Here is a 27,633-nt window from a genome sequence, read left to right on the forward strand (position 1 = left end):
TGAGCAACTCAATTATTTGGTTCTGAAATAAATTAAGTAAAGCTTATTGAGTCTGATCAGCCCTTGTTTTCAAGGGAATTGTAGTTCAATTTCATTTTTAATTAGAATTGAACATTGTGGATTTCTTAGCTCTGGTAAGCAAGATCCAGCAATAAAGTATGTACTTAATTTGTATTAAGTTTCTAAAATTTAGTGCAGACAGTGAGCAATATGTCTGGTTAATATTTAAACATCTCACAATGTTCTGTTGTAGAAATTTCCATTTACAAAAGCTGCCATTCTATAACAAATTACTTTCACTTTCAAATAAACCTGTTATCACAACATAAGCAAAACTTATTCAATTAAAAAAGAAAACAAAGTAATTATTTACTCCCCTTTGATGTGCACAATCACTTATAATTTTTTTTTTTTTTAGAAATGCCTAAGAGAGGTAGACATGTTGACTTAAAACCATTTTGCTTAAATATCATTTCTTTAATAAAGTATAGGTGTATTCATGAGACAGACATTTCTATATAGTACACCATTCTCTTGGGAGAGAAAAGAAACCTATTTCCCACTGTGATAAACTGAAGAAGCCGTGAAGCATAGGATCCGTTGTGCTAACGTTCTTTCCTCTTTCAGTTTTTCATACCTGTTTCTACTCTGTGTGCGTTTGTTCATTGGTACCTATTGTTGTTCATCACATTGAGGCCGGTTGAGAACTGCACATCCACGTTATCTTTTCCCTTCACTTCTGTGCATTCAAGCATTAAACTGGATATGTTCTCTCCTGAGCCTCTTGTCTTAATACAGTGGTAGGGGGAGAGGAAGGAATGAGGGAAGTTTGCCGTGGATGGTTCAGTCGCCTGGGGTGCAGTCCACTGAAATAATACTTTGAACCGTACTCCTAGACATCTGTAATGAAGAAAGATGTAGCAGTTTGATTTCACAGTTAATATGGTGTTCAAAGCGTTAACGCATAGTCAGAATGGACCTTTGCTACCTTATCTATTTAAAAATTATCTAAAAAATACTGAATGAAAATGTACATACAGTATAGCTATTTTTGTTCTTCAACAAAAGGAAATAGTGATTCTTAAGAAAACCAAGAGCCTTTTGGACCAAGGAGGTAGAAACGCTGACTGTGCCACTGATGGCTGGTGCAGTAACAGGCCTTGGTCAGGCTCCACGAGGCAGAACAGCGCGATGATCTGCAAACCACATGGGGGCGCGATGCGAGCCCTCTGAGTCTTGTTTGGCAGCTATTCATCTTTCTAATTACTGACATGAGAAAGAGGAATATGGAAGCTATTTCCATTCTGACTGAATTTCCTGCCAGATGTTTGCATTAGATCCCTAAAAAATAAAGCTACAAATAATCTACGTCCACATATGTACGTGTAACCCTTGAGCATGTCCAGGAGTGAAAACATCCCTCAGCTATACATGTCTGGTTACCTATCCTATGCCTGGCTAAAGTCTCGGGTTTTATATAATTGAATAAATTAATTTTAGGAGGGGTTGAGAAAATATGTCTCAGTGAAGTAGATTGCTTTATTTAATGAAGAAAAATCAACAATAAGGTAACAAAAATAGTGGTTCTCGTTGACTGGTAAGGAAAATGTAATAATTATTATCCTAATTTTAAAAGATGTAAAGCTAATATTTTAAGTAATAGAATTACAAAAGTATAACTAAAAACCCTAATGAAGTTTGGGGAAAAATATGACTTGGTGACATTTAGGATTTGTTTATTTGTGCTTTCTCCAATCTGACCAAAGTTGATGGGTCCTGGTAATATGAACCAAAAGGAGGGATACCTTAGGTCCTATGAATATTTACTTTTAGAATTGAGCCCATGCAATTTCATCATTTTTAGGTCAATAAACATTGTTTCTCAGGATAACTAGTTTGTTTTGTTTTTCTTTCCTGATACCGGTCTCTAACCCAGATAAATGCAATATATATATATATATATATATATATATATATATATATATATATATACCAATTATTAACTAGGTTCCCCTCTTCTTTTCTTGTTTATCATCATCACCACAGAAAAATAAAACAAAACACCTTACATATTATGTAGCATTTTACTCTTCTCAAAATTCTTCAGACCTATTACATCCTTTGAATCTGCTGATCGTTTGGTGGACTGGCAGGGCAAGTGTGTGTCTTTTTATGGATGAGAAAATGGCACTGCCGGCTTGTCAGTGGCGTGCCCCGCATCCCTCGGCCAACGGCTGATCCAGTTGAAGACCTGTTATGCTGGGCTTGATGGATGCAAGCCCAGCTACACGAAAACAATTAGATACGTTCAGATATATTCCTAACAGCTTTAAACGTCATGTAACACTTGCAAGTAGTGAAAGATTTGAAATTATTCTAAGGTGAAATTTCAAAGGTAATTTGACATATGCTTTCTTATATTAATATCCATCTCATTTTTCTCATATATTCCCTTCATATACATCCACCTTGGGGAGGAGTTATATATAAAAAAATTCAGTTAAAAAAAGGAACACTGCCAAAACTTTACTTTTTTTTTTAATGTTCATATGATTCATAATGCTACAAATTCAGAAAACGTTCAACATCAAATACACATCAAGTCACCAAGGTATTTTTTTTTTTCTTTATGTACAAGAAAATTGGGAGCTCTGTTTGGTATTTCTAATATAGAAATAATTTTGTAGACAGTAGAAATACAAATATTAGTCATCATTTTTATTACTATTATGGATGTCCCCCATTTTCCCCTCTTTGCACACCTCCACCCAGCCACTGCACAGCCTCCCCTGCCCTTCACAGCATTGTGATCCGCATCCATGAGCTATGCATATATGTTCTTTGGCTAAATCTCTTCCCCTTGTTTTATCCAGTCTCTCCCACATCTCCCTCCTATGACATCTATCAATCTGTTCTCTGCATCCATGACTCTGTTTCTATTGTTTGTCCGTTTTATTTGCTCATTAGATTCCATAAGTGAGATCATATGGTATTTGTCATTCTCTGACTTGCTTATTTAGCTTTAGCTTAGCATAATACTCTCCAGGTTCATCCTTGCTGTCTCCAAGAGTAAAGGTTCCTTCCTTTTTATAGCTGTGTAGTATTCCATTGTGTAAATATGCTACAGCTTTTTATCCATTCATTTACTGATGGACATTTGGCCTGTTTCCTGATTTTGTCTATTGTAAAAATGCTGCTGTGAACAGAGGGGTTCACATATTCTTTCTGATTGGTGTTTTGGGATTCTTAGGATATATTCCTAGTAGTGGGATGAACATATTAAAAAATCAGAAATGGCCCTGGCTGGTTTGGCTCAGCGGTTAGAGCATCGACCTGCGGTCCTGAGAGACCCGGGTTTGGTTCCCGCTAAGGGCATGTACCTCGGTTGCAGTTTGTCCCCGGCCCTGGTTGGTCGTGTGGGTGGCAGCTACTCGATGTGTTCCTTTCACATCGATGTTTCTCTCTCTCTCTGTTCCTCTCTCTCCCTCCCACTCTACCTCAACAAAAAAATGGGAAAATGTCCTCGGGTGAGGATAAAAAAACCAAAAAAACAAAAAATCAGAAAATGGCAATAAACCTAAACAACAGCTAATTTTGGAGATACCTTTAGAGACATTTTATTCTATTATTTATTATCCATGAGTTTCTCTCCATTCATTATAGCATTAGTTAAATATATAGTTAGCTTAAAATGTTGGTAACATATATTTAAAGTTTTAAGATAGTAGATTTTCACAGGCTAAAGGATGTGAAAACTGTGCTTTTCCTTTGCTCTTGTTTATTCAACTAGAAAATTGCATAATTCCAGAGATGCACACATGTGGTTATGTGAAGCTGTGTTCTCTCTCTTCGCCGCCTGTCTCTTCCTCTCTCATACACTCGCATGTAAGCACAAAAACAAATAAGTTGTAAATCAGAAGCTTATGTCTTTTTGACTCAATTTCTAAATATATATGATGTTCATACTCTTTTCTGTTCCTTCTGAATGTGCTGTGTTTGTTTTAAAGGCAGCAGAATGTCTACAGATGGAAATAGAAATGCAAGTATTTGGTAATATCAGCAATATATTTACTAACAGAAATTGTATATTCTTCCCCCCACCAATATTGACCATAAAGTAATGAAATCACATTAGAGAAATTGTGAAAGTCAAATACCCTTTAATGTTTTCATTCGTGGAACACCTTGATGGAGGAAGAGAACCCAGGCCACTGTTTTTTTTATCCCAATCTCAAAGCCTCTTCCTGAAAATAAAAGGATTTAGGTTTATGCTTTCTGGTCCCCATTCTATCACTGTATTGTCAAGGTAGAGCCTAGAAAAATGAATCCATGTATGTAGGTGGGTCCATGTATGTAGGAAAGAGAAGGAGCAGAGAAATAAGATATAGTATTCTCTTCAATATTTTGAAGCGACACTTGGAAAAAGAGCATTATATTTTTAAATATATTTTTTCTTAAAGATTAGGCTTCTTTCATGCAGCAAACATTGCAAAGTTTGCTGAATAATATGAATTTTTTAACAAATAAAATAAATTTGCCTACTCACATGGTTTCTTTCATTATTTGAAAGCAGTATGATTTAATGGGAAAAACACAGAAAAATAAATTATGAGGACAAATTTCTCTAGTCTAAAATCTGCTATTAATCCCTGGCTGGAGTGGCTCTGTTGGTTAAGTGTCATTTCATGCACCAAAAGGTTGTGGGTTTGATTCCCAGTCAGGGCACACACCTAGGTTGTGGGTTCAATTACCAGTCAGGTGCCAATAGGAGGTAACTGATCAATGTTTCTCCCTCACATTGATGTTTCCCTCTCTCTCTTTCCCTATCCCTTCCACTTTCTCTAAAAAATTTAATAGAAACATATTTTAAAAGAAGAAGAAATAAATAAATAAAATCTGCTATTAACTGTGTGGTCTTTATCTAGTCATCTTGCATCATGAATACTTCATTTGTGAAGACAGAATAATTCCACAGGCCACAATGAGAAATTAGTTTAAAGTGGAATAAAAATGTATCTATGTTAAGGATACATGATTAAATAAGAGATCTTCATTCCCTCCCTCACTCCTCCCTCCCTCTCTCCTTCCCTCTCTTCCTCCTTTCCTTCTCTCCCTCCTTCCTGAATTGTAATTATAAAAATCCAAGATACTTTCTAGATTTCTGTCAATAGGTGTAACTTTTTGAATAAGTTTTTTCTTTACAAAAGCAGGATGTAATTGCTTCTTACTAATCTCATCAGATTTCTTTAAATAACTTTGGATACATCAAGTAAAACAATTTGAAGTACAAGTAAAAAGGTTCAGTGAAATAAAAAAAAATGCTGTGATTATGTCTTGAATATACTCACTCTGATTACAGTGAATATTCCTCACAAGTAGTATTTTTATTTAAATAACAAAGAATGATAAGTTTATTTATGAAAGGTAACAAAGCAAACTGGAATCTTACAGGCCCCTTTAGTGGTATCCTAACAATACAATGCATAATAAAAAGGCCAAACAACCAAACTACTATTAGGGAAAATAATCCCAAGAAGAAAGAATAACCAAAGTTGAACTCTCAGGTCAAAATATTGGCTGAAGGAATTATCACATAGTCCATGTCTGTTATTTTCATTTTTCACATACATCATAGCTATTTAAAAGAATATGAATGTGCTATGAAATGTTAGGTTCATATTTTTTAAGTTTATTTTTACTTTTCTGTTACTATAATGTGAGTCTTTAATCTATAATGTACACAATTTGTTGTTTTAGTACTGGTATATAATTCACACAGTATTGATCTGTGTCTTCTCAGGAAGCCGATCACAGCAAGAAACATCTGATGTGTTTTATAAATTCACCCTTTCATTAGTCTATTTGTCTTTGTAAAAGATGGCTGTATAATTGAAAGAAAGGTGTGCTTTAAGTCTTGTGGAAAAATCACTAGACTTGAATTCCGAAAACTATTGTTTGATCTCTGGTATTATAAGTTATTACCTCTGACCTTGGGTCTTGCTCTTAACCTTCATGGATCACAATTTCAGCAACTATATAATGGAAATTGAAATGATATATCAAGTGCTCTGAATAAACAATCAACAAATAACTTCTGAGACAGTATCTCCCTCATAGTAGATGTAAGATTGGAACTTGATGACTTTGCTTCAAGATAGTCCACTCAGAAGACCTAGATATAATCACAATTATTTTCCTGAATCTTCCTATAAAGTTTGGCTGATATTTACTGTTTGTGGACGTATTAGTTTGCTAAGGCAGCCATAACAAAATACCACACACTGGGTGGTTTAAATAAATATACAAGATGAACCTGAAATTCATCTTGGTGAATAACAATACTCTTTAAAAAAAACAAAGTTCTTTACATGCTGAACTTATTATTAAGTTACATTCCAGAGCCTGATACAGAATTTATCAAAGTGTTTATCATCCAACAAAATGGTAATAGGAAACATTTCTGCATTGAATGACAAGTTGGTGATTTCTGAAGTCTCTCTTACTTTGTAAAATGTCAGACTTGTGGAAAATATCGTGCTAGTATCATCCTCATACACTGAGAAAATATTAACAATGATATACCTTGGGCTCTTAATTTTCATACAGTACAATAGTAAGAGATTCACATTTAAAACAAACTGTATCTACACCACATAAACAAAAGAAAAGATAAAAACCATATGAGCACATCAATAGATGCTGAAAAAGCATTTGACAAAATTCAGCACCCATTTCTGATAAAAACACTCACCAATGTGGGAATAAAGGGATCATATCTCAAAATAATAAAGGCCATATATGAAAGACCTACAGCCAACATCATACTCAATGGGCAAAAACTAAAAGCATTCCCCTTATGAACAGGAACAAAACAGGCATGCCCACTTTTGCCACTCTTATTTAACATAATACTGGAAGTCTTAGCCACAGCAATTAGACATGAAGAAAAAATAAAGGGGATCCAAATTGGAATGGAGGAAGTGAAACTATTGTTATTTGCAGATGACATGATATTGTACATAGAAAACCCTAAAGACTCCATCAAAAATCTATTAGACTTAATAAATGAATTTGGCAAAGTAGCAGAATATAAAATTAATGTCAAGAAATTGATGGCATTCTTATACACCAATGATGAACTCACAGAAAGAGAAACTACAAAAACAATCCTATTTACCATCGCAGCAAAAAAATTAAGATATCTAGGAATAAACTTAACCAAAGAAGTAAAGGACCTCTTGACAGAAAACTACAGATCATTGAAAAAAGTAGTAGAGGAAGATATAAAAAAGTGGAAGCACATACCCTGTTCATGGATTGGAAAAATTAACCTCTTTAAAATGTCCATACTACCCAAAGCAATCTATAGATTCAATGCAATCCCCATCAAAATACCAATGACATACTTCACAGAACTAGAACAAAAGCTCCAAAAGTTTATATGGAACCAAAAAAGTCCCCAAATAGCCACAACAATCTTGAAAAAGAAGAACAAAGTAGGAGGGATCACATTATCAGATTTCAGGTTATACTACAAAGCCACTGTAATCAAAACAGCCTGGTACTGGCACAAGAACAAGCAGATAGATCAATGGAACAAAATAGAGAATCCAGAAATTGACCCAAGACAATATGCTCAATTAATATTTCAGAAAGTTGGCAAGAGCATACCTTGGTGGAGTCAAGACACTCTCTTCAATAAATGGTGTTGGGAAAATTGGACAGCTACTTGCAAAAAAATGAAGCTAGACAACCAACTTACACCATACATGAGAATAAACTCAAAAAGGATAAAAGACTTAAATGTAACTTGTGAATCCATAAAAATTTTAGAAGAAAATATAGGCAACAAAATCTCAGACATCATACGCAGCAGAATTTTCAGTAATACATCATCTAAGGCAACAGAAACAAAGGAAAAAATGAACACATGGGACTACATCAAACTAAAACGTTTCTTCACAGCAAAAGAAACAACCATCAAAACAGAAAGGGATCCCACTATATGGGAGATCCTAATTTCCAAGGATGCATCAGATAAGGGGTTAATTTCCAAAATATATAGAGTGCTCATACAACTCAACAAAAGGAAGACAAAGAACTCAATTAAAAAATGGGCAGAGGAACTAAATAGACACCTCTCCAAAAAGGACATACAAATGGTCAAGAGACACATGAAGAAATGCTCAACATCACAAATTATCAGAGAGATGCAAATTAAAACAACTATGAGATATCACCTCACACCTGTCAGAATGGCCTCCATCAACAAATCATCAAACAACAAGTGTTGGCGAGGGTGTGGAGAAAAGGGGACTCTAGTGCACTGCTGGTGGGAATGCAGCCTGGTGAAGCCACTGTGGAAAACACTATGGTGTTACCTTAAAAAGTTAAAAATTGAACTTCCATTTGACCCAGTGATCCCACTTGTAAGAATATGCACTAAGAAGCCTGAAACACCAATCAGAAAGAATATATGTACCCCCCTGTTCATAGCAGCACTATTTACAAAAGCTAAGATCTGGAAGCAACCCAAGTGTCCATCAGTAGATGAGTGGATAAAAAAGCGGTGGTACATGTACACAATGGAATACTATGCAGCTGTAAGAAAGAAAGATCTCTTATCCTTTGAGATGGCATGGAAGGACCTGGAGAGTATCATGCTAAGTGAAACAAGCCAAGCAGAGAAAGACAAATATCACATGATCTCACTTATTTGTGGAATATAATGAACTAAACAAACTGATGAACAAAATTAACCCAGAGACATAGAGGTGGGGCACAGACTGACAAGCCTCAGAGTAGGGAGGGTTGGTGGAAAGAGATAAACCACAGAAATTACATGCACGTATGCATGACCAATGAACATAGACAACAAAGCTGGGGATGGGCCGGGGGGAAAGGGGAGGAGGGTGTCCATGGAGAAATATGAGAGACATCTGTAACAAAAACAAACAAATAAATAAATAAATCAAATAAGTAAATAAATGGAAATTTATTTTCTCAGTTCTCGAGACTGAAAATTTAAGATCAAGCTGTTGACAGGTTTGCTTCCTCCTGAGGTCTTTCTCTTTGGCTTGCTGATGGCCACCTTCTCACTGTGTCCTCACACACTTTTCATCTGTGCACATGTGTCTAATATCTCTCCTTGTTCTTAAAAGGACTCCAGTCTTACTGGATTAGATCCCACCCGTATGACCTCATTTAACCTTAGTTTCCCTTTTTAAAGCCCTGTTTCCAAATACAGTCACATTCTAAGGTGTGCTGGGGGTTAGGACTTAAACTTACAAAGCTTTGGGGAAAAAATTCGGCCTATAACAATGCACCTTAATTTTATCTATAAAACTAAGGTCCTCTTATGTTATATTTGCTCTTGTTTTCCACATGAAGACTCAGGAAACATTTCTCGCTATGGAGACCAGAGAGATGGTTCTAGTGCTGGACTAATGTTTTGAAGAAGCTAAATGACAGAGAAAAACCCCAGCTTCCTTTGTTGGCTCCTAGTGGCAGGCAGTCGTCCTGGGGTCTCCTGCATTGTAACCGTGAAAGAAAAAGAGCAGGCCCGACGTTCAGGGGGTTCACATGGGGGAGCTGAAAATTCTGGGAGAATCTGTGAGTGGGTTAAAGCCCAGCTTTGAAATTCAACTGCTATTCCCTTGCTGGACACTGTGAAGACGTTGACTATCTGGATGTCAAAAATAGCATCTTCCTTCTGAAATAGAAAAGATGTTTCAGTTGGAAAGTAAGAAAAGAAATCAATAAGGAGACAATTTAAGTTGCAGGAACTGGAGCAGGGCCCTTGCTCTTGTACTCTTCCCAGCTTTGATTTAAAAATTTTTTTTTTCTTTTTCCTCATATTCTGAATAACATACAGCCACCCAGTGTCTACATGCTGTCTGCCCAGGGCATTGGGAATGTAAACCTATGTTGGACTGTTTTCAAGTATCAGACTACTACTCCTGAGTAATTCCCAGGGAGCTTTGTGTTTTGTAAAGTCTGTTTAATTGCTATATCCTGTCCTTGGATTCATAGCACCATTTACTTCAGAAGTAATTATTTGACAAATGAAGGCTCCTAGCTTTAAATACAAAGAGAAATGTGTTGATATGGTTCACAGTAAGAAAGAAGCGATTAGTCACTTTGAAGTTGGCAGAGACATTTTTTTTAAAAGACCCTATCAAGACCTATTCACATGTTCAAATCCCAGAGGGATAGTTTCCACCATACTTTCTCATATAAAACATAAAACAAATTAAAATAAAATAAAAATAAATGGGTTTTAATGATATATTTCAGAGAACTATAAAGAGGCAACATAACACTTAGTTGAATGTTGTGTTTTTTTTTCTTTCATTTCAGAGACACGATGGCTTCTAACAAATATGCATATATGATTCCACATAAAATATATTTCAGTCAGTAGGTGTGAACTGTAGAGCAAGATAACACTCATATAATACACTTGTACCTATATGCTCATTCATTCATTTATTCATTCTTTCATGATATGCACACTAATTTATTCATTAACTCAATAGCAGAGAAATCTGTTGCTGCTGGCATCATGGGAATCACTGGGGATATAAAATGAGTCTATAAATTTCTGTCTTCAAGCAGGAAACAGTCTAGTGTTACCAGAGTTATCCATGACATTATTCTTAATTCCTGGGAGGAAAAATTAAAATTTCACTTTGGAGATGGGAGCCACTATCAATGCTTTATATGACGTCTTGTTTGTTGGTGAAGCCATAATATCACCTGAGGGGATTGGACTGACTATGTGTAGAAACAGAAAAGTGTCATAGGAGTGACTAAGGGTCATTTCTGTTACTGTTCTAGCAGCTACCTTAGCTGCCTTGGCATACTGAGATTTTAGCACTCATGAGAACTTGGGCAAGGGTTCTGTTGGTTCTGAGCACCTAGTGGTTCTCTGAGCTAAATAACAGAGGGTGGGAGGCATTGTGTAGGAGGCTGCTTTAATGATTCCTATTTTCTTGAAAACATAATGTGATTTTTTTTTTTTTTTTTTAAGAGGAGGAGACATTCTTAGCTTCAGGGTATTAGTAATTACATGATGGATGTTTCGAATGAACTTGTTCAGTAACTTTACACAATTTACCCTTTGTCATGGAAATAAAATACTGGTTGAAGTATTTATTCAAGTAGAAATATTCCCAATATAAGCAAAATGTTGTTAGCTGCATTAAAATCATATTCATTTAACCCTACATGATTTATTGTAATGGTCATAAATTTGCAACAAGTTTTAGGGTGTAAGCAGTATGAAATAGTCTTGAAAGATTAAGATTATAGTTGATAACAAAGGAATGATTTAATTATTCAGAAAAGTTTTAATGTATAGAATCTAAGTATTTAAATTGACTTATTTTGTCCATAATAAAAGTTCAATGCAAAGTTAAAACATCATAAAACCATTTGAAAGATTGTTCTTAATCATAGAAATTGTGTTACTTTTGAAAGGTGTATTCTCACGAATAGTTTAAAAGCAAATATCATATCTGACAATATATTTAAAAGTACAATAATTGTCTTCTTAAACATTTCTTAAATCATAGGCTTAAACTACGTTTTTGTTGTCGTTCTTTTTTAAACAGAAAGGGTCTTTAAGAATAATGCTGTTCAATCCTTGCATTTTTGTGGATGGTGAAACCAAAGCTTGGAAAGGTTACATGAGTTGTCACAAAGCTATCTGGGCCTCAGGGGTGGTCTAAGGGTCCAGCACGATCACCCAGTGTCATGCTTATGTACTTGTCTTGGTTATGGGTCGGTTTATTCACAAGTAACAAAAGCACTGTCAAAGGAAGGGAGGAGAACTTCAACCCACGTAAGGGAAGGGAGCCCAGCAGGATATGGGGTCTATGCAGGGTAGTCCCTTCTGTCCATTCTGACCTCCCTGTTCTCTGAATTCCTTTTTCATCATGTTTCCTTGGCAAGCCTCACAGTTTTTTGTTTTTGTTTTTCGCCCTGAAAACACTAGTTTGCCCATGTCAAGGAACTGGTTCTGAACAAAGAAGCCACTTGCCTGTTGTGTGCTTTGTGTGCATTAGGACACGGTGCCCAGGGGAAGCCGGCGGTGGGGTGGTGTACCACATCAGCCTGGCCACGGCCTCACCACCCTTGGCCCTACACATCTGCCTGACTCATGTCTGGGTCTCCATTCCAATTTCTGACCGCTCCTACTTCTGTCAAATGCTGTCTCAGTTGGCCAGGTGGTAAACATGACAAAGAACCCCAAACGTATCACATGTACAGTATATTTGAGCGGAAGAAGCAAAGGAGAGTTGAAATTCGATGGCAGGACATCCTGGCCTTACATTTGCCCTCTCTTTTTAGGAGTTAGACCCCACAGTAGAGTCGTCATCCTGGGTCTCAAGCTCTGAGAGGTCATGAGCAGAGCTAACAGCTTTCACCTGTGCACCTGGGGGCAGCTTGCCACCCGCCAAAGCTCACAGCCCAGTTGACGGCTGGCTCCATCATCCTTTGCGTTGGTTTGCCTTTGAATGCGTTTTTAAAAATAGAATCTCACTGGAATACTGGACCTTTGGGACATTTCAGGCAAGCCCCACTGCACCATGTTCAAAATGCAACGCTGACAATGCAACATTTTAATTTTATTTAATATCGGCAGTTTCTCTCTTTGCCAACTTCATTGGAAACCCAACAGTAGACAAGTTATGAAATTGAGTCACTGAATTAAGCTACTTATTTAAGAGCTCCCTAATGGCCAGTAGGGATGGCACCAGGAACCAGATTTGACAACATTTAAGAGGTGTCGACATCGGGGTCAACCACTGCAGGAAAGAGGGGACACAATCACATATAAGGTGGTTTCTTCAGGGCTCTAGGGAGGTAATCAACTCTGGCTAAAGAGAGCATACTACTAAACCACATTGCTTCATGTGGGCCATGAGCATAGGTATAGAAAAATATCATGATATATATTGATAATAAGAGGGATCACATTGCATTACCAAATACAATCAGAAGAAACAAAATATGCAACTCTAGCATTTTATTTTGAACTAAGTTAAATCTAAATCACTAGGTTTCATATACATTAAATAGTCAAATAGTTATCACATTGACCTTTTTAGAAGAGATTTCTAAGATAATGTAACCTCTCACAGAAGCAGTGTCAGCAAATGCATGTAAATAAAAGAAAAGTGGATCACCACATCCCCGTGTTGTGTCCATGGCACAAAGAAACATTTTCCGCTGTTGCCTGACCTTGAACCTGGCCACACAATACTTCTGGCAGCCACTCATGGCCTTTTAATTGGGCTTAGTACTCAATGATTAATGGTTGGTCATTTCCCTGGTAAATTAACCTTCCTGGGAGCAAGGACCTTGCCGTACTTGCTTTATAGCCTCAAACCAGCGTATTCCCTGCACACAGTGAAATTCAGGGTACGGTCGAAATGGAGAAGTAGTCCAAAAGTCGTAAAAAAGTATTTTTCGCAAGCAGATGATTCTCGAAAGAAGATATATAAGCAGCCAAAATCACAAGCAAAAGTACATTTAACTTGTAATTTAAAAAATGTGGACAAATGATTCTTAGCTAGATTGGCGAATATTTTTTAAAAACTACTATTTATTGTTGGTAATATGAGGGGAATCAAGTGCTTACATGTATGGCTGGTAAGACTATAATTTGTTTTAGGTTTTGTGGAGGAAATTCGGTTGATCAAAAATCATAAAAACAGAAACACTTTGACTAGAAATTTTACCCAGGGAAAATTATTTCATGAAAATAGATATGTATGCAAAGATTTAGATATAAGGAAATTTGCTGAAGTATAATATTTAAAAATTAGGAACAATTTGTATTACTAATTGTCAGGGATTGGTTAAATAACATTTGATGGCTTCTCTTTAAAGTATTATTTATAGCATGTACATATATGTCTAGCATACAGCTGTTAAAATTATATAAAAGTTCCTATCAACATGGACAGATATTTAGTATGTACTATTAAATGTAAAAAAAGATTGCAAAATATTATTTATGGTACATGCTCTTATTTTGCAAGTTTTAAATGTGTATGAGCATAAACCCTTATAAGAGGGTCTAGAAACTCTTAATATTTGCTACCTCTTGACAAATAGAATAGCGGGGCTCTTTTTTAATGTTTATTTGTTTTTTTCTCCCTGTTTTTTTTCCCTCTCCAATTATCATGATTTACTTCAAAACTTTTTTTAAAAGTAAACTTTTATATTTAAAAAATTGGTTTGTAGAGTTCTTATTTTTCCTCAGTATGTTCTCCTATAGTGAGCATAACATTAAAAATCACTCTGTCGGTCATTGTTTTAAGAATAGTAATTTCAGCATTTAGAAGTTAGAAGCCTTGCCTAAGGACTTTCGTGTGAACACTGGAGTCTGTCTTAAACCTGGCCCTCTGTTCACGTATTCTTTGTTCCTTCTCTCATTCTTCCTCTTTCCTGAACTCTTCCCCTCATTAAAATACTGATGGGGAAAAATGACCAAAGTCTGATGAGAGTGGTTTGCTACAGAAGCATAGGAGACAATTAAATTTTGCTTAGGTTCCCAATGTTTTCTTTCGTTTTCATATTTTAAAAATAATATATACTTGTTTGTTATACAAAAATTTGGAAAGTATAAAACGTTTTCAAAGGAGTTGGAAAAAATGCCATAATGTAGCATACATACATCAAATATCAGTTTTTATTTTTCTATACATTGTTTCCTTTAGTTAAAATCATGTTATAGAGTTAAGTATGTTTTATTCCTCTTAATGGAGTGCATTCTAAGTATTTTTTCAGAGCTCTCTTTTCTTTAGGAGCAGCTGCTGTGCCAAACCAGCTTCCTTCTCCTTTATCCTTTCATTTAGCAATACTCTTGGTTACCTACCATGTGCCTGCTAAAAGCAGGCTGTCAATGGGAGAGAAGATAAGCATGATGCCTCCTATGGAGTGGTCCATCTAGGCACACATGCCCTGCTCACTCCCCTGCAGAGCTCAATAAACAACACAGGACTAAAGGGGAATGAATGAAGGACAGGCATTAAGTAGAGTCACACAATGGGCAGCAACTGCTTGTGCTCACTATAACCCTAGTCATAGTCTCCATTATTCCCTAATATCCACTGACTATATTTTCTCCCCCCATGGGAAACAAATAGGATTAGCAAAAAATGATTATTTTTTTGTGTCAGGTAAGTCTCACTAAGATTAATAAGCTCTTCCCATACCCTCAAAAAAAGAAAAAAAAATAAGAACAAGAACAGAGAGGAATAAATATGTCTCAAATAAAGTAATCAGGTGCTACTTTCAAAACGTTTGAAGACAGAGACAGAGCAGGAACTGACCCTTCAGAAAGAGGCCCCTCATTCTGTCACGGATATTTCCCTCATTTGCTGTATCTGGGGTGTCTAGCTGGAGCACCAAGGCAGAGACCAGAGCAGCTAGTATAATGGGGGCATTCAAGAGGTCCCAGATAGTGGTTACTGGCCAAGCAGGGTGAAAATATTTTCACAAGTGGTATGACAGCCTAAGCCCTGGAGGAACTATATCAGAATATTCCAGTGACTTCTGCTCTGGGGAAGGAGAAGCTATAACAGTCACAACAGCTCTCCTTTTACAACAGAACCATGTCTGGGGTTAATATCTGCTAAACTCATGACATGGGAAACTCCAGATCTCCTTGACCAATTATAAAAGAGAGAGGGAGAAATTTCGTGTTCAAACAAGTAAAATCACATATCAACATTGTAGGAATGCTGCTTAAATATTGTTGAGATTGAGGAAAAGGAGGCAAGGACAATAGAATGACTGGCTGGGCTTGATGATTAGGAAGACTGAGGTATCTGTTTCTTTTTAAAGGACAAAAAACTCAGAAAAGAGAGTCATTGTATCTTAGTCACATTCATGAAATGGCAGTATATGAACTTTTAATAAGTATGATAATGTTTTTAATAGTTTATTCTCCTCTTTTAGCTTTCCTTACTGGAAAAGGCTGGATTTGGAGGTGTCCTTCTATATATTGATCCTTGTGATTTACCAAAGACTGCAAATCTTGGCTATGATACCTTCATGGTGTCGCTGAATCCAGGAGGAGACCCTTCTACGCCTGGTTATCCAAGTGTCGGTAAGTTAATTGATAATCTTCATTATTCTTGTAAGCATCACAAGGTTGCAATTTACATGTACATGCTACCTAAACTAAGCAAGTGATAGTAAAGTCAAAGAATTCTTACCACTCCATATTTAAAAAGCGAATCTTATATTTTCTCAGATTATAGACTACTTATGTTTTGGAATAAATAGCTTTAAAAGTCTCCAATAGATTTTCTGTCTTAATAAATTATGGTAACATGAGCAAATAAAAAACATACTTTATAGGTTATTATTGATTGATAAGAAAAATTAACACCATGTGTGATGGGCACTCCATGTAGGTGGAAAAGATGTACAGAAACCCAGAAGCACGAAATGTCTGCTGCTGCAGGGTAGCTGTAACGATGTTCAGTTGAGAGTCTGGCGCTACATATAGTCAAGTTAAATGAAGTTGAATAAAGTAGTGAGAAATGAAGCTGGAAAAAAGTGGAGTCATGATCAAATTGTGTGGCCACCTATGAGAAGAGGCCTCATCGGTTAGGCCAGTCTCTGGCAGCGAGAGGTGGCCCTCTTTGCATCCTTCTCTTTCCCAGTAAGCTGTGTTCATGATAGTGGGGGTCGTGTGACAGAGAAAAGACAACTGTGATTTTGGCAGGTGCTCATTGCATCATCGAATTTCTGTCTACTGTGTCATTGACAGATACTACATTTATACAGACTTGGCTGAGGAAAAGCTCTTTGGAGCTACTTCCAGGGTGATACTAACCCATTAACCATGACATTTCAGTCAGTAATTAAACTAACAAAAAATTCATGCAATTATTTATGTTCTGCCAATATTTTTCTTGTTCGCCACAAAATATCACAAGACCTTACTAATTATCTTACTCATGTCCAGCTGTTGTGACTTTACCAATCAATCAATAACTTTCTTGGAGAAAGAAGTAAATTGAGGTATGAGTTATAATTTGTGATTTTGGGGGAGAGTCTACTAATTACTGCTTTGTTTTTCTAAAATCCCCTTTAATCCATGTAAGAAATTCATTTGGGACTTCATTGATCTGTACTTTTCATAGTCTACTGTCTCATTATTACAATTTTGAAATTAAAATTAGGAAGTGTTCATCTGTAATTCCTGGGCATCAAAATATTGGCCCAGCTTTCTTATTTGCAAATGCTCCAATTTCTCCGGTTTGGAATGCCTCAGCTTCAGGGGTTGCACCTGGCAGCTAAGTCTTTGTGACAAATCAGTTATTAGAGAAATCTGTGGATGGTCTTTCTCCATTGCTGGTGGGAGTGTGATTTTTGGGTTACCACTGGAGTAAGCATTTCCACATACCCCCATGGGAAGATGAGATATGGGAGAAAGTTTTATTTTTGTGGAACTACTTCCTTCAGTTTGATAAATTCCATTTTCCTTAATCCAGTCCTGGAATATGTGCAGCTGGGGCTCCAGCAGAGCTAGAAGCAAAGCCAGTGTCCAAAGTTTCCATTCCATGGTGGAGCTGGCTTTGGTACAATGTAATGTGAATATGTCTCATGTCTCATGATGCTAACTTTAATCCCTTGTTGATGGTGATGTCTGACAGCTTCAGTGTATAGTTACTATCTTTTTCTTTTGTAATTAATGAATGCCTTCTGGAGAGATAATATAAGGCTATGTAAACATCCTCTTTCTTATCATATTTTTCCCCTTAAATGTTAGCATCCATCAATAGTTCTAGTCGGTTACAATTATTATTGTGGTATTTGCCAAATGATGATTTTCTTTTTTTATCATTCTTTTAGAATACTTTTTAAAGAAATTTTTACAAAATGAGTAGTCTTACTTGCCACCTACATTCTTAAGCAAAGATAAAATGACTAGTTATTTTGGACAAAGTATGTCAGAATTTCTAGATTCAATGACAAAATAACAGTTCAATAAGTGATGTTATCTACTCTATTATTCATGTAGTTATAGATGACTCTCATGAACAATTCTTTCACAAATGCAATGCCACAGTGAAGAAGGTAGAGGATCTCTTTTGTACATATGGATCTCTGTATAACACACAGGAAAGGAAAAGATACAACCCATCGTATTTCTCTTTTTACCCTGTATGCTAAGAATCTCTGATATATACCCCTGTTTCTCATTTATTTATCCCTTTTTGAAATTTTCTTAAATTTATGTATCTTATTATTTTATTAACAGTAAAAATAGAATACAATCCTCCTCAAAATATTTTGGGAGGAAAGAAGGAGAAGCCAGCTTTTGTGAATTATAAATAAAAGTTACCAGTAATAATTTGTTAAAAGTGAACAATAGTATCTGATTTAACCCCTTCAATACTGTCAGGCAGATAAATAATTATTAGAGGAATTAATATAAAACTACCTCTTTTTCTAGTTTTAGTAACTTGTTTTATTAACTAACCTAAGGATGATTAAGTTCCAAAGAAATAGTATAGAATGACAAAAATCCAAGGAGGTGTTTGTGCGTGCACGCGCACGTGTATGCGTGTGCGTGTGTGTGTGTGTGTGTGTGTAACATGCGAAGTAAACAGAATAGTATAATGAACTCTCTGTTTGCCTAATTTGGCTTCATCAACTATATACATTCAAAGTGGGCATTTTGTCTGTACATCCCCTTGCACCCCACAGTACCCCTTGCTATTTTTCCAGATAAAATTTGTGTATACTGTACTGAAATGCACACATCTTAACTGACAAAAGAATACACCCATGTAATCTCCAAGCCTATTTAGTTAAAAAACATTTTCTTCACCTCTGAAAGTTCTGAGTCCCTTCAGAGTACTCCTTGACACTAGCCCAAGCTAACCACTGTTTTCATGGTAGAAAAAAATGTAGAATATTTTAAAAATAGAAACATGCAATAATATGTATTCTATGCAGCTTCTTTTGCTCAGAATAATGTCTGCAATGTTGATTCATGGTGGCATGTATCAGTAGTTCATTCCCTTTGATTGCTGAGATGTATACCACAGTTTTTGTATTGACTCAAGCAGGTGTTTTTTTAAACAAGAATATTGATGCGTCTTTCACAACACCTGATCCAAATGGACTGGCCAAACAAGATACTGGAAATCCCTATAATGTGGTTCTGCTCAGTAAGTCTCACTGCATATCCAAATAGTTCTTTATTATAGAATTAGAGCAAAGAGTAAAACCTTTTCAGTTATTTGCTCGTATTACACAAAAAGAATGTCTTATCATTCCTTTAACCAAAACAAGCCTTTAATTTCATTTACCTTATTAATGATCTTTTCTGAGCCTTATTTTATTCAAAATTTCAAAAGAAGGAATATCTATACCTGTATTTATCTCCACAGTTAGTAAGGAAATGCAGCCTCTTGCTCCACCCCAGATTGATGCAGGAACTTAGAGGGTGGCGTCAACCTAACAGACTCTCCAGGTAATTCTGATGCAGCTGAAATGTGAGAAACAGTGCACTTCAGAAATATATTCTTTGTGTACCACTGGGGCTGCTGCCCTAAACTTTGAGACCTCATGTCACTCTTCTTGTAGCATCTAATCTTGCCGCCTTTCATTTTGCTCTCTCCACCTCAGTCAGGACTGAGAAACGTGTGTGTTTGGATCCTCAACCCAATTTTTGTGCTCAGTGGACTCCAGTAAATATTAGTTGAGTGAATAACTTGTTCCGTTAACTTGACTACTTTTCTTTGATGATTCCTATCCTTGGTATATCTTGATTTCTGTTAACCTAATTAAGATTTATTTTTTAAAAGTCTGTATAAGCACTTACTCATGATAGGCTTGTTTACAAAACATGTTATACTTTTTCACCTCAAATGCTTCTGTCGATTCTGCCTCATCTCTGCTGCTGCTCAAAATAGCAGAAAATCCACTGATTCAAAAAGATTTGAAATTCTAATTAAGATATTAGGACATCAAAAATCTAATCTAGTCTCTTAATTTATTTAATATTTTATCAAATATGTCAAAGATTAAATGTCTAAAATATCAAAAACTGCATCATAACTGCTTTCGCCAACTTGCTACAAGTGTCGCAGCTACATTGTGTTGTGACCCAAGCAAATCTCACCTGGAACGATGCAGTTTGGAATTCTAACTGACAGGTAACAGCGCGTTTCTCAGCTGAAGCACAAGTAACTTGAATATGTTAGCTAGGGACTCAGGTAAATAAGGCATAAAAACTGATTTTTACAGTAACTGGTTATAATTATAACACCAGTGATCGGTTTTAATGGGAATATACTTAACCTAAAATTATTAATCAATCAGCTACATAGGGTGAGGCTCAAAACAAAGAGGCAATCAGAAACATATGGGGAGAACATAAAAACAGGGAGGTGAGAAATGGGTATTTTTAGGAAGTAATACACTTGGTCTGCATTGAAAAGTAGAAAAGAAAATTTATTCCCAATGTCTAAGCATTAAGATTGTCTTATATCTGAAGGACTAGAAATAGTACTAAGAGATATAAATTCTTTCCATGTACTTTCTTTAATAATTTACCTTGTGAAATTTTGTTGGCTACAGAGTTTATTTTAATTTTAGTGCTTATCTCCAGACAACTTCCTTGCTATTATGGACTACTAGCTAATTGAAATATAAGATATATTTTTTTTATCCTCACCCGAGGACATTTTTGCATTTATCTTCAGATAGAACAGGAAGGAGAGAGGGAGGAAGAGAGAGAGAAACATCAACGTGAGAGAGACACATCGAGTGGCTGCCACCCACATGACCCCAACCAGGGATGGGGACTAACTGCAAGTGAGGTACCTGCCCTTAGTGGGAACTGAACCTGGGTCTCTCTGGACCATGGACTGATGCTCTAACCACTGAGCAAAACCGGCCAGGGCTATTTCTTAAAGAAATCTAAGACATTTCTTTTATCTTAACTTACACTTAATTCTCCTTATACCCAATTTCCTAACATTCATCATGATTTAAACCTTTGTGTGTATTATTATAATCCTGTTTGTTTGTTTTTTGTTTTTCTTTGATTTAAATTCTGCAGAGGAACATCAGTCATTTCGGTGGTTTTACTGTAATGGAGGGTATCAAACAACACAGTTTATTTATTATTCCCAGTGTTGCAATTCAATGGATCTGTGTGTTGCTTACCTACTGTCTGTTCAACACCATCTCTGGCCAACCAAAACCATTTAAAGAATAAAGAGTATCAGTGTAATTTGTGACAAGTCTTCACTAGGTGTTCTTGGTCCAGTCACCTTGACAAATGTCGAAAGGCTGACTTGAGTTGGCACTAAATCAACTGAGACTGTGTTAAACTGTTCCCTGACTAGAACAGCAGAAAATATAAATATATGTCTAGTTGTCAAAGCAAATGCTAGTTATTCACAGCATGAAATGCCTCGTCAGTTGGTTGGGAAAAAATAAAGTGTCTTTATTTTTACTATTTTACTGTAACTGGTGGTTCTTGTATATGTCCTAAAGGCTTCAGATTTACATGGAATGTTGTTCAACTTGATTCTTCAAACCATTTAAAGAGCTGCTCATTGTTAAGCTGTTTGAATTTTTCAGAAAGTGTGTTCACAACATATTTAGAAGAAGACATATTTAAAGTCAGACTGTTTCTTTCCAAAATCTAAATTTTGCTTTGAAAAATAATTTTGGTTATGTTTTTTTTGGTCTCAAACAGAAATTTTCAATTGATTGTGTACATGTCTAAGATTATATCCTGTTAAAGAACAGTTTTGAATGACTATTTTTCATAGAAAATGTGTGTCATATAGTACCTTAGTCACTTAGAATGTTCTTTTATTGTACTGGGAGGTCTCTTATTTTTTTTTATCCTCATCCAAGGATATTTTTCTATTTATCTTCAAATAGAGTGGGAGGGAGGGGGGCAGAGAGAGAGAAAGACATCAATGTGAGAGAGACACATCAACTGGTTGCTTCCCACACGACCCCAACCACAACCAGGTTCAAACCGCAACCAAGGTACGGGCCCTTGAATGGAATCGAACCTGTGACTCATTGGTCTGTGGGCTGATGCCACTGAGCCAAACCGGCCAGGGCAGGTGGTCTTTATTTTAAATCAAACATGTACTCACCTGGCTGGTGTGGCTCAGTGGTTGAGCATTGACCCATGCACCAAGAGATCACCAGTTTGATTCCCTTGTCAGGGCACATGCCCAGGTTGTGGGCCAAGTCCTCAGTGCGGGGCATGTAGGAGGCGGCCAACTGATGTTTTCTCTCATTGATGTTTCTATCTCTCTCCCTCTCCCTTCCTCTCTCTAAGTCAATAGATAAATAAATAAATAAATCAATAAATCAATAAATCAATAAATCAATAAATCACATACTCTATTTGTTTAGGAATCAGTTTCCACAGAAGTCTATGGTGATACTAAGAGGATGCTAAAATCCACTGTTTAAAAAGAAAATGATTCATCAATACATTTCCATTACGGTGAATAAAATGTTAATGACCAAAATCAACCAAGTAATTTGAAAATCTAATTGGCTTTATTGAATGATTCAGGAATTGGGCAGTGTCCCTAGTAAATAGAGAGATACTCGGAGAATTGCAAAATGGAAGGTTTTTATAGGCAGAACCTGGGCAGGACAAGAAAGTTATTTCCAAAAGAAAAGAAAGGTTTCTTTCAGGCAAAGTCACCTTTCTTTGGGGAAGGCTGATAGGGTTCTTATCAGGCAGATACCTCCCGTGTGTCCATCAGGGAATTCCAGACAGACTGGTTTAAGGTCACACTTCCGGGAGGGGTTGACACTGTAATTAAGTCTTGGTTTGCTGTCCTGGGTGCACGTGACTCCACTGTTGAGACTGCTGTTTTTTTTCCTTTAAATTATTTTTCAACTATCGTTGACATTCAATATTATATTAATTTCAGTCATACACCATAGTGGTTAGACATTCATATAACTTTTGAAACGATCACCCTGTAGGTGTAGCACCCACCTGGTACCACACACAGTCATTACAATATTACTGACCATGTTCCCTATGTTGTACTTTGCATCCCCATAACAACTTTGTAACTGCCAATTTGAACTTCTCGATTCCTACACATTGAACATCTTTTCATATATCTGTTGGCCATCTGTATGTCCTCTTTACAGAACTGTCTATTCAGGCCCTCTGTCCAAAAGAACACAGAGCTCAAAGATAAACCCAAGCGATATGGTCAATTAATCTGTGACAGAGGAAGCAAGAAGGCACAAAGGAGTGAAGAAAGTCTGTTCAATAAATAGTATTGGGAAATTAGACAGATACATGCAAAAAAGCAAAACTGAATCACTTTCTTTTACCATATTCAAGAAAAAACTCAAAATGGAATAAATACTTCAATGAAAGACCCCAAACTATAAAACTCTTAGAAGAAAACATAGGCAGTAAATGCTCTTAGCAATATTTTTTTTGGATATATATCCTCAGGCAAGGAAATAAAAAAAATGAGACCACATTGAACTAAAAATTGTTTGCACAGCAAAGAAAACTATCAACAAAACAAAAAGACGACTACTAAATGGGAGAAGATATTTGCCAATAATCTATCCTATAAGGATATCCTATAACATCCAAAATTTGTGAAGACCTCATATAACTTAACACATGCACACAAATAAATAAATAAAACAAAACAACCCACCAATCTTCTTTTAACAATAAGAAGCTAATTGGAACAATAGAATTAGTTTAAAAATTAGTTTAAATAGAATTAGTTTAAATAGAATTAGTTTAAATAGAATTAAATAGAATTAGTTTAAAACTTCTACAGCATTTGTTCTTCTTTATCTTTTTAGATTTTTTTCAAAACAACTTTTACTACCCCATTTTATAGATAAGTGTATTAATCTTTAGAGAAATTGAGCCTTAATCAAGGTGACTTGACTACAGCACTTAAATCCCAAGATGCCTAACTTCTACCCTAATGAGGATCTACTAATATTATCTTGCATCCACCAGACAACTGAAGTAATTGAGATTTATGAAAATAAGTTGCATTTGGTGTGATACCAAATGATCCAAATTTAATGCTGAACAAAGTTTAGATTTAGTTTTATTTGTTTTTCTCCTACTATCAATAATGCTTGAGGGTAATATCGAAAGTAAAGTATAATGGTAAAGTTATAAAGCTTGCCATTCTGAAAAATAGTACTTAGTTATATAGTAGCTATATAATTTTTTTTTATATTCACGTTAAATCCTATGCTCTATTTATTGCTTGATTCTCCTCAACAGGTCAAGGTAATTAAGATTTTCATGAACTCCTTTTATTTTGTGAATTTTATTTTTTATTTTCTCAGGCTTATCAAGGGATACATTTTTTATTCTGTTCATTTGTTTATTTTTATTTACTTTTTATTAATTTTTTTTTTCTTTATTGATTTGAGAGAGAGGAAGTGAGAGGGAGAGAGAGATAGAAACACTGATGAGAAAGAACAGTGACTGGCTGCCTCCTGCATGCCCCCCACTGGGGATCTGGCCCACAAGCCAGGCATCTGTCCCGACTGGGAATTGAACCGATGACCTCTTGGTGCATGAGTCGGTACTCAACTACTGAGCCCCACCGGCTGGACTTTAATTATTTATTTTAAATTGCAATATATTTAAGGTTTATAGGATAGTATACAAATTGTGAAGAATTTCCACCATTGAGTTAATTAACAAATTCATCACCTTCCATATTAATTTTATTTATTTTGTTGGTGAGAACACAAGTTTTCCTGTCATAGAAAATTTCTACTACACATTACAACATTATCAACTATAGTCATCATGTTACATATTAGATCCTCAGATCTTACTCTTCTCATAACTAAAAGTTTGTTTCCCTTTGCCAGACACTCACTACCCTACCGCCCCCAACTCTATACTGGTAACCACCCTTCTACTCTGTTTTTGTAAGTTCAGTTTATTTTTTTGATTTCATATATATGTGATACCATGAAGTATTTGTCTTCTCTGTCTGGCTTATTTGACTTAGCATAATGACCTTCAGTTTTATTCATGGTATTGAAAATGGCAGGATTTAAAAAATTTTTTAAGCTGAATTATATATGTATACCATATTTTTCTTATCCATTCATCTGTTGACTGACAGGAGCTTTTCATACTTTTGCTATTGTGAATAATGCTGCAGTATATGTAGGAGTATAGATATCTATTTGAAATAGTGATTTTATTCCCTTTTGATATATACATAGAAGTAGGATTGTTGGATACATGATAATTCTATTTTAATTTGTTGGGAAGTCTTCATAATGTTTTCTATAGTGACTGTACCAATTTACATTCCCACTAACAGTGTAAAAGAAGCATTTGCTTCTTTTGACTTTTTGATAATAGACATTCTAACAAGTGTAAGGTTATAACTCATTATGATTTTGATATGCATTTCCCTGATAATTAATGATGTTGAACAACTTTTTATGTACCTATTGGCCATCTGTATGTCTTCTTCAGAAAAAAAGTCTATTTAGGTTCACTGCCTTTCTTTCTCTCTCTCCCTCTCCCTTCCTCTCTCTCTAAAACAAACAAAAAAAAACAATAAAAACTTTAAAAAAAAATAAGAATAATAAAATGAGTTTGGAAGTGTTCCATTCTCTTTTTTGTTTTGAAAATGTTTGTGAAGGATTGGTACTACTTCTTTAAAGGTTTGTTAGAAGGAACAAGCGAAACCATCTGAGCCTGTACTTTCATTGTTGGCAGGTTTTTGCTCACTGATTTAATCCTATTACTAGTAATTTGTCAATTCTGATTTCCCATTTCTTCATGATTCAGTCTTAGTAGGCTGTATGTTTCTAGAAATTTATCCACTTCTTCTAGATTGTCCAATTTGTTTGCATAAAATTACTCATAGCAATCTCTTGACCCCTTCAACAATCTCTCTGTAATCCCCTAAATTAACAGTGTCCAATAAAATAATATTAAATTTGCTTAACAATCATTCGCTTCCTAAATATTTTTCAATCATTCACTTATAATTAATTTATTTTATGTATCTATAAAAATGCTAGAATGGTTTATCTAATATCTAAAATATACTCATCCTTTAAGTAAAAGTGTACTCTTAGTTTTAATATATACTTCATTATATATAAATTAATAATATATATGTAAATATATATAGCATTTGACCTTTGTGTATTTTTCTCCTTTTGCAAATCCTATTATAATAAAGATATTTAGTTTCTTTATAGCTTCACTTCAAGTTTACTATAAAATAAATCTAAACTTCAAGCTGGAAAAACAGCTCAGTAAATCAATTATGGAACTATATATTTTTCAGCTCTCCCTTGAGAGAATGGGACATCTAACAAGACATCACTATGTCTACTAGAGAAGTTTGGCTTTAACTCCATTCTTGGTTGTCAATTAGAAGGGCTAGCGTTACACTATGTTATATGGTAGCTACTGGCCATATGTGGCTATTTAATTTCAAATAAGATTAATTAAAATAAAATAAGATTTAAAATCCATTTATACCAGCCCCACTTCCAGTGTTCTGTGGCCACATATGGTTATTTCAGAGCATTTTCATCATTAAGGAGAATCCTATTGGATGAGTGTTTCAGAGTAAATGCCTAAAAAAAGTGATTTTATACAAAATTTGGTGGTTATCTACTGTTTTAGATCATCCATAAGACCCTTTCTGTATATAATTTTGGATAATTAAAGATTGCTTTTCTTTCTTACCACTTGAATTACTTAAAATCTATTTAAATGCAGACTAAAGACCACATGTTGGGTATGCTTCATGACTTCTTTTACAGCTTAGTGTTGAACCAAAACATAGTTGAGTGCTCCTAAAGTAAACATTTTCTATTTCCAGCATTCTCTGAAGAGTTCTTGAGTTTTAAGTATGTAAAAATAAATCTTGTAATGTGACTTTAAAGTGTTTCTTCCTTGGCTTCGAGCGGCTGGCATTGTAAATTCAGCCTCATCCAGCTTCATCTGAGAGGTGCATCCTGGACGAAAATGCGTGTTCTTGTGCTTTGCCTATTCACAGCCACTCGGTCCTCATTTTTTCAGTGAGAATTGAAAAATTAAATCTGTAGAATATTATGTGTTCTGAGATATAACCATCGCCATGGTAGACTTTTGAGGAGTATAAACGTGGACTGCTTTTGTAATAAGCCAAACTCCAGGCTTTGGTATCTCTTTTGCATGTAAAATCAGATCTGTCTAGTGGCAACAGGCAAGGTGATAAACTCTCTTTTCATGACACTTCAGTAACATAAAATGATGCCACCTGTATGTTCACAAAAATTGCGACTTACGTGCATGTACCCCAAATGATTATCGAATACCCTTACGACTTTGTACTGGGCACAGGAACTCATTCAAGCCTTTCTTTTTTTCTTCTTCTTCTTAACCTTCTGATGAATTCCTCAGGCTTTTGACTTGCTAACACTCACAAAATTATATTCAGTAAAATTGTTAAGAAGATGGGGGGGTTAAAATGAACTAACCAGATTTCATTAGTTTTGAATTTTTAAACCTATTATTATTGTGACATGTTTTTAAAATTCCAAAAGCACTGTTGTTTGAAAATT

The 27,633-nt window shown here is 35.5% G+C and overlaps 1 protein-coding gene across 1 annotated transcript in view; it reads left to right on the forward strand.

Moving 5' to 3' along the window:
- The window catches only part of NAALADL2 (N-acetylated alpha-linked acidic dipeptidase like 2), an 881,081-nt gene that overhangs the window by 403,448 nt on the left and 450,000 nt on the right, over positions 1-27,633 (forward strand). Inside the window, exon 5 of the mRNA XM_036243146.1 lies at positions 15,976-16,126. Coding sequence (XP_036099039.1) covers positions 15,976-16,126 — 151 coding nt within the window. The remainder of the gene's footprint in view (positions 1-15,975; positions 16,127-27,633) is intronic.

This window comes from Molossus molossus, unplaced genomic scaffold (assembly GCF_014108415.1).
Source record: "Molossus molossus isolate mMolMol1 unplaced genomic scaffold, mMolMol1.p scaffold_m16_p_5, whole genome shotgun sequence".
NCBI classification, from domain to species: domain Eukaryota; kingdom Metazoa; phylum Chordata; class Mammalia; order Chiroptera; family Molossidae; genus Molossus; species Molossus molossus.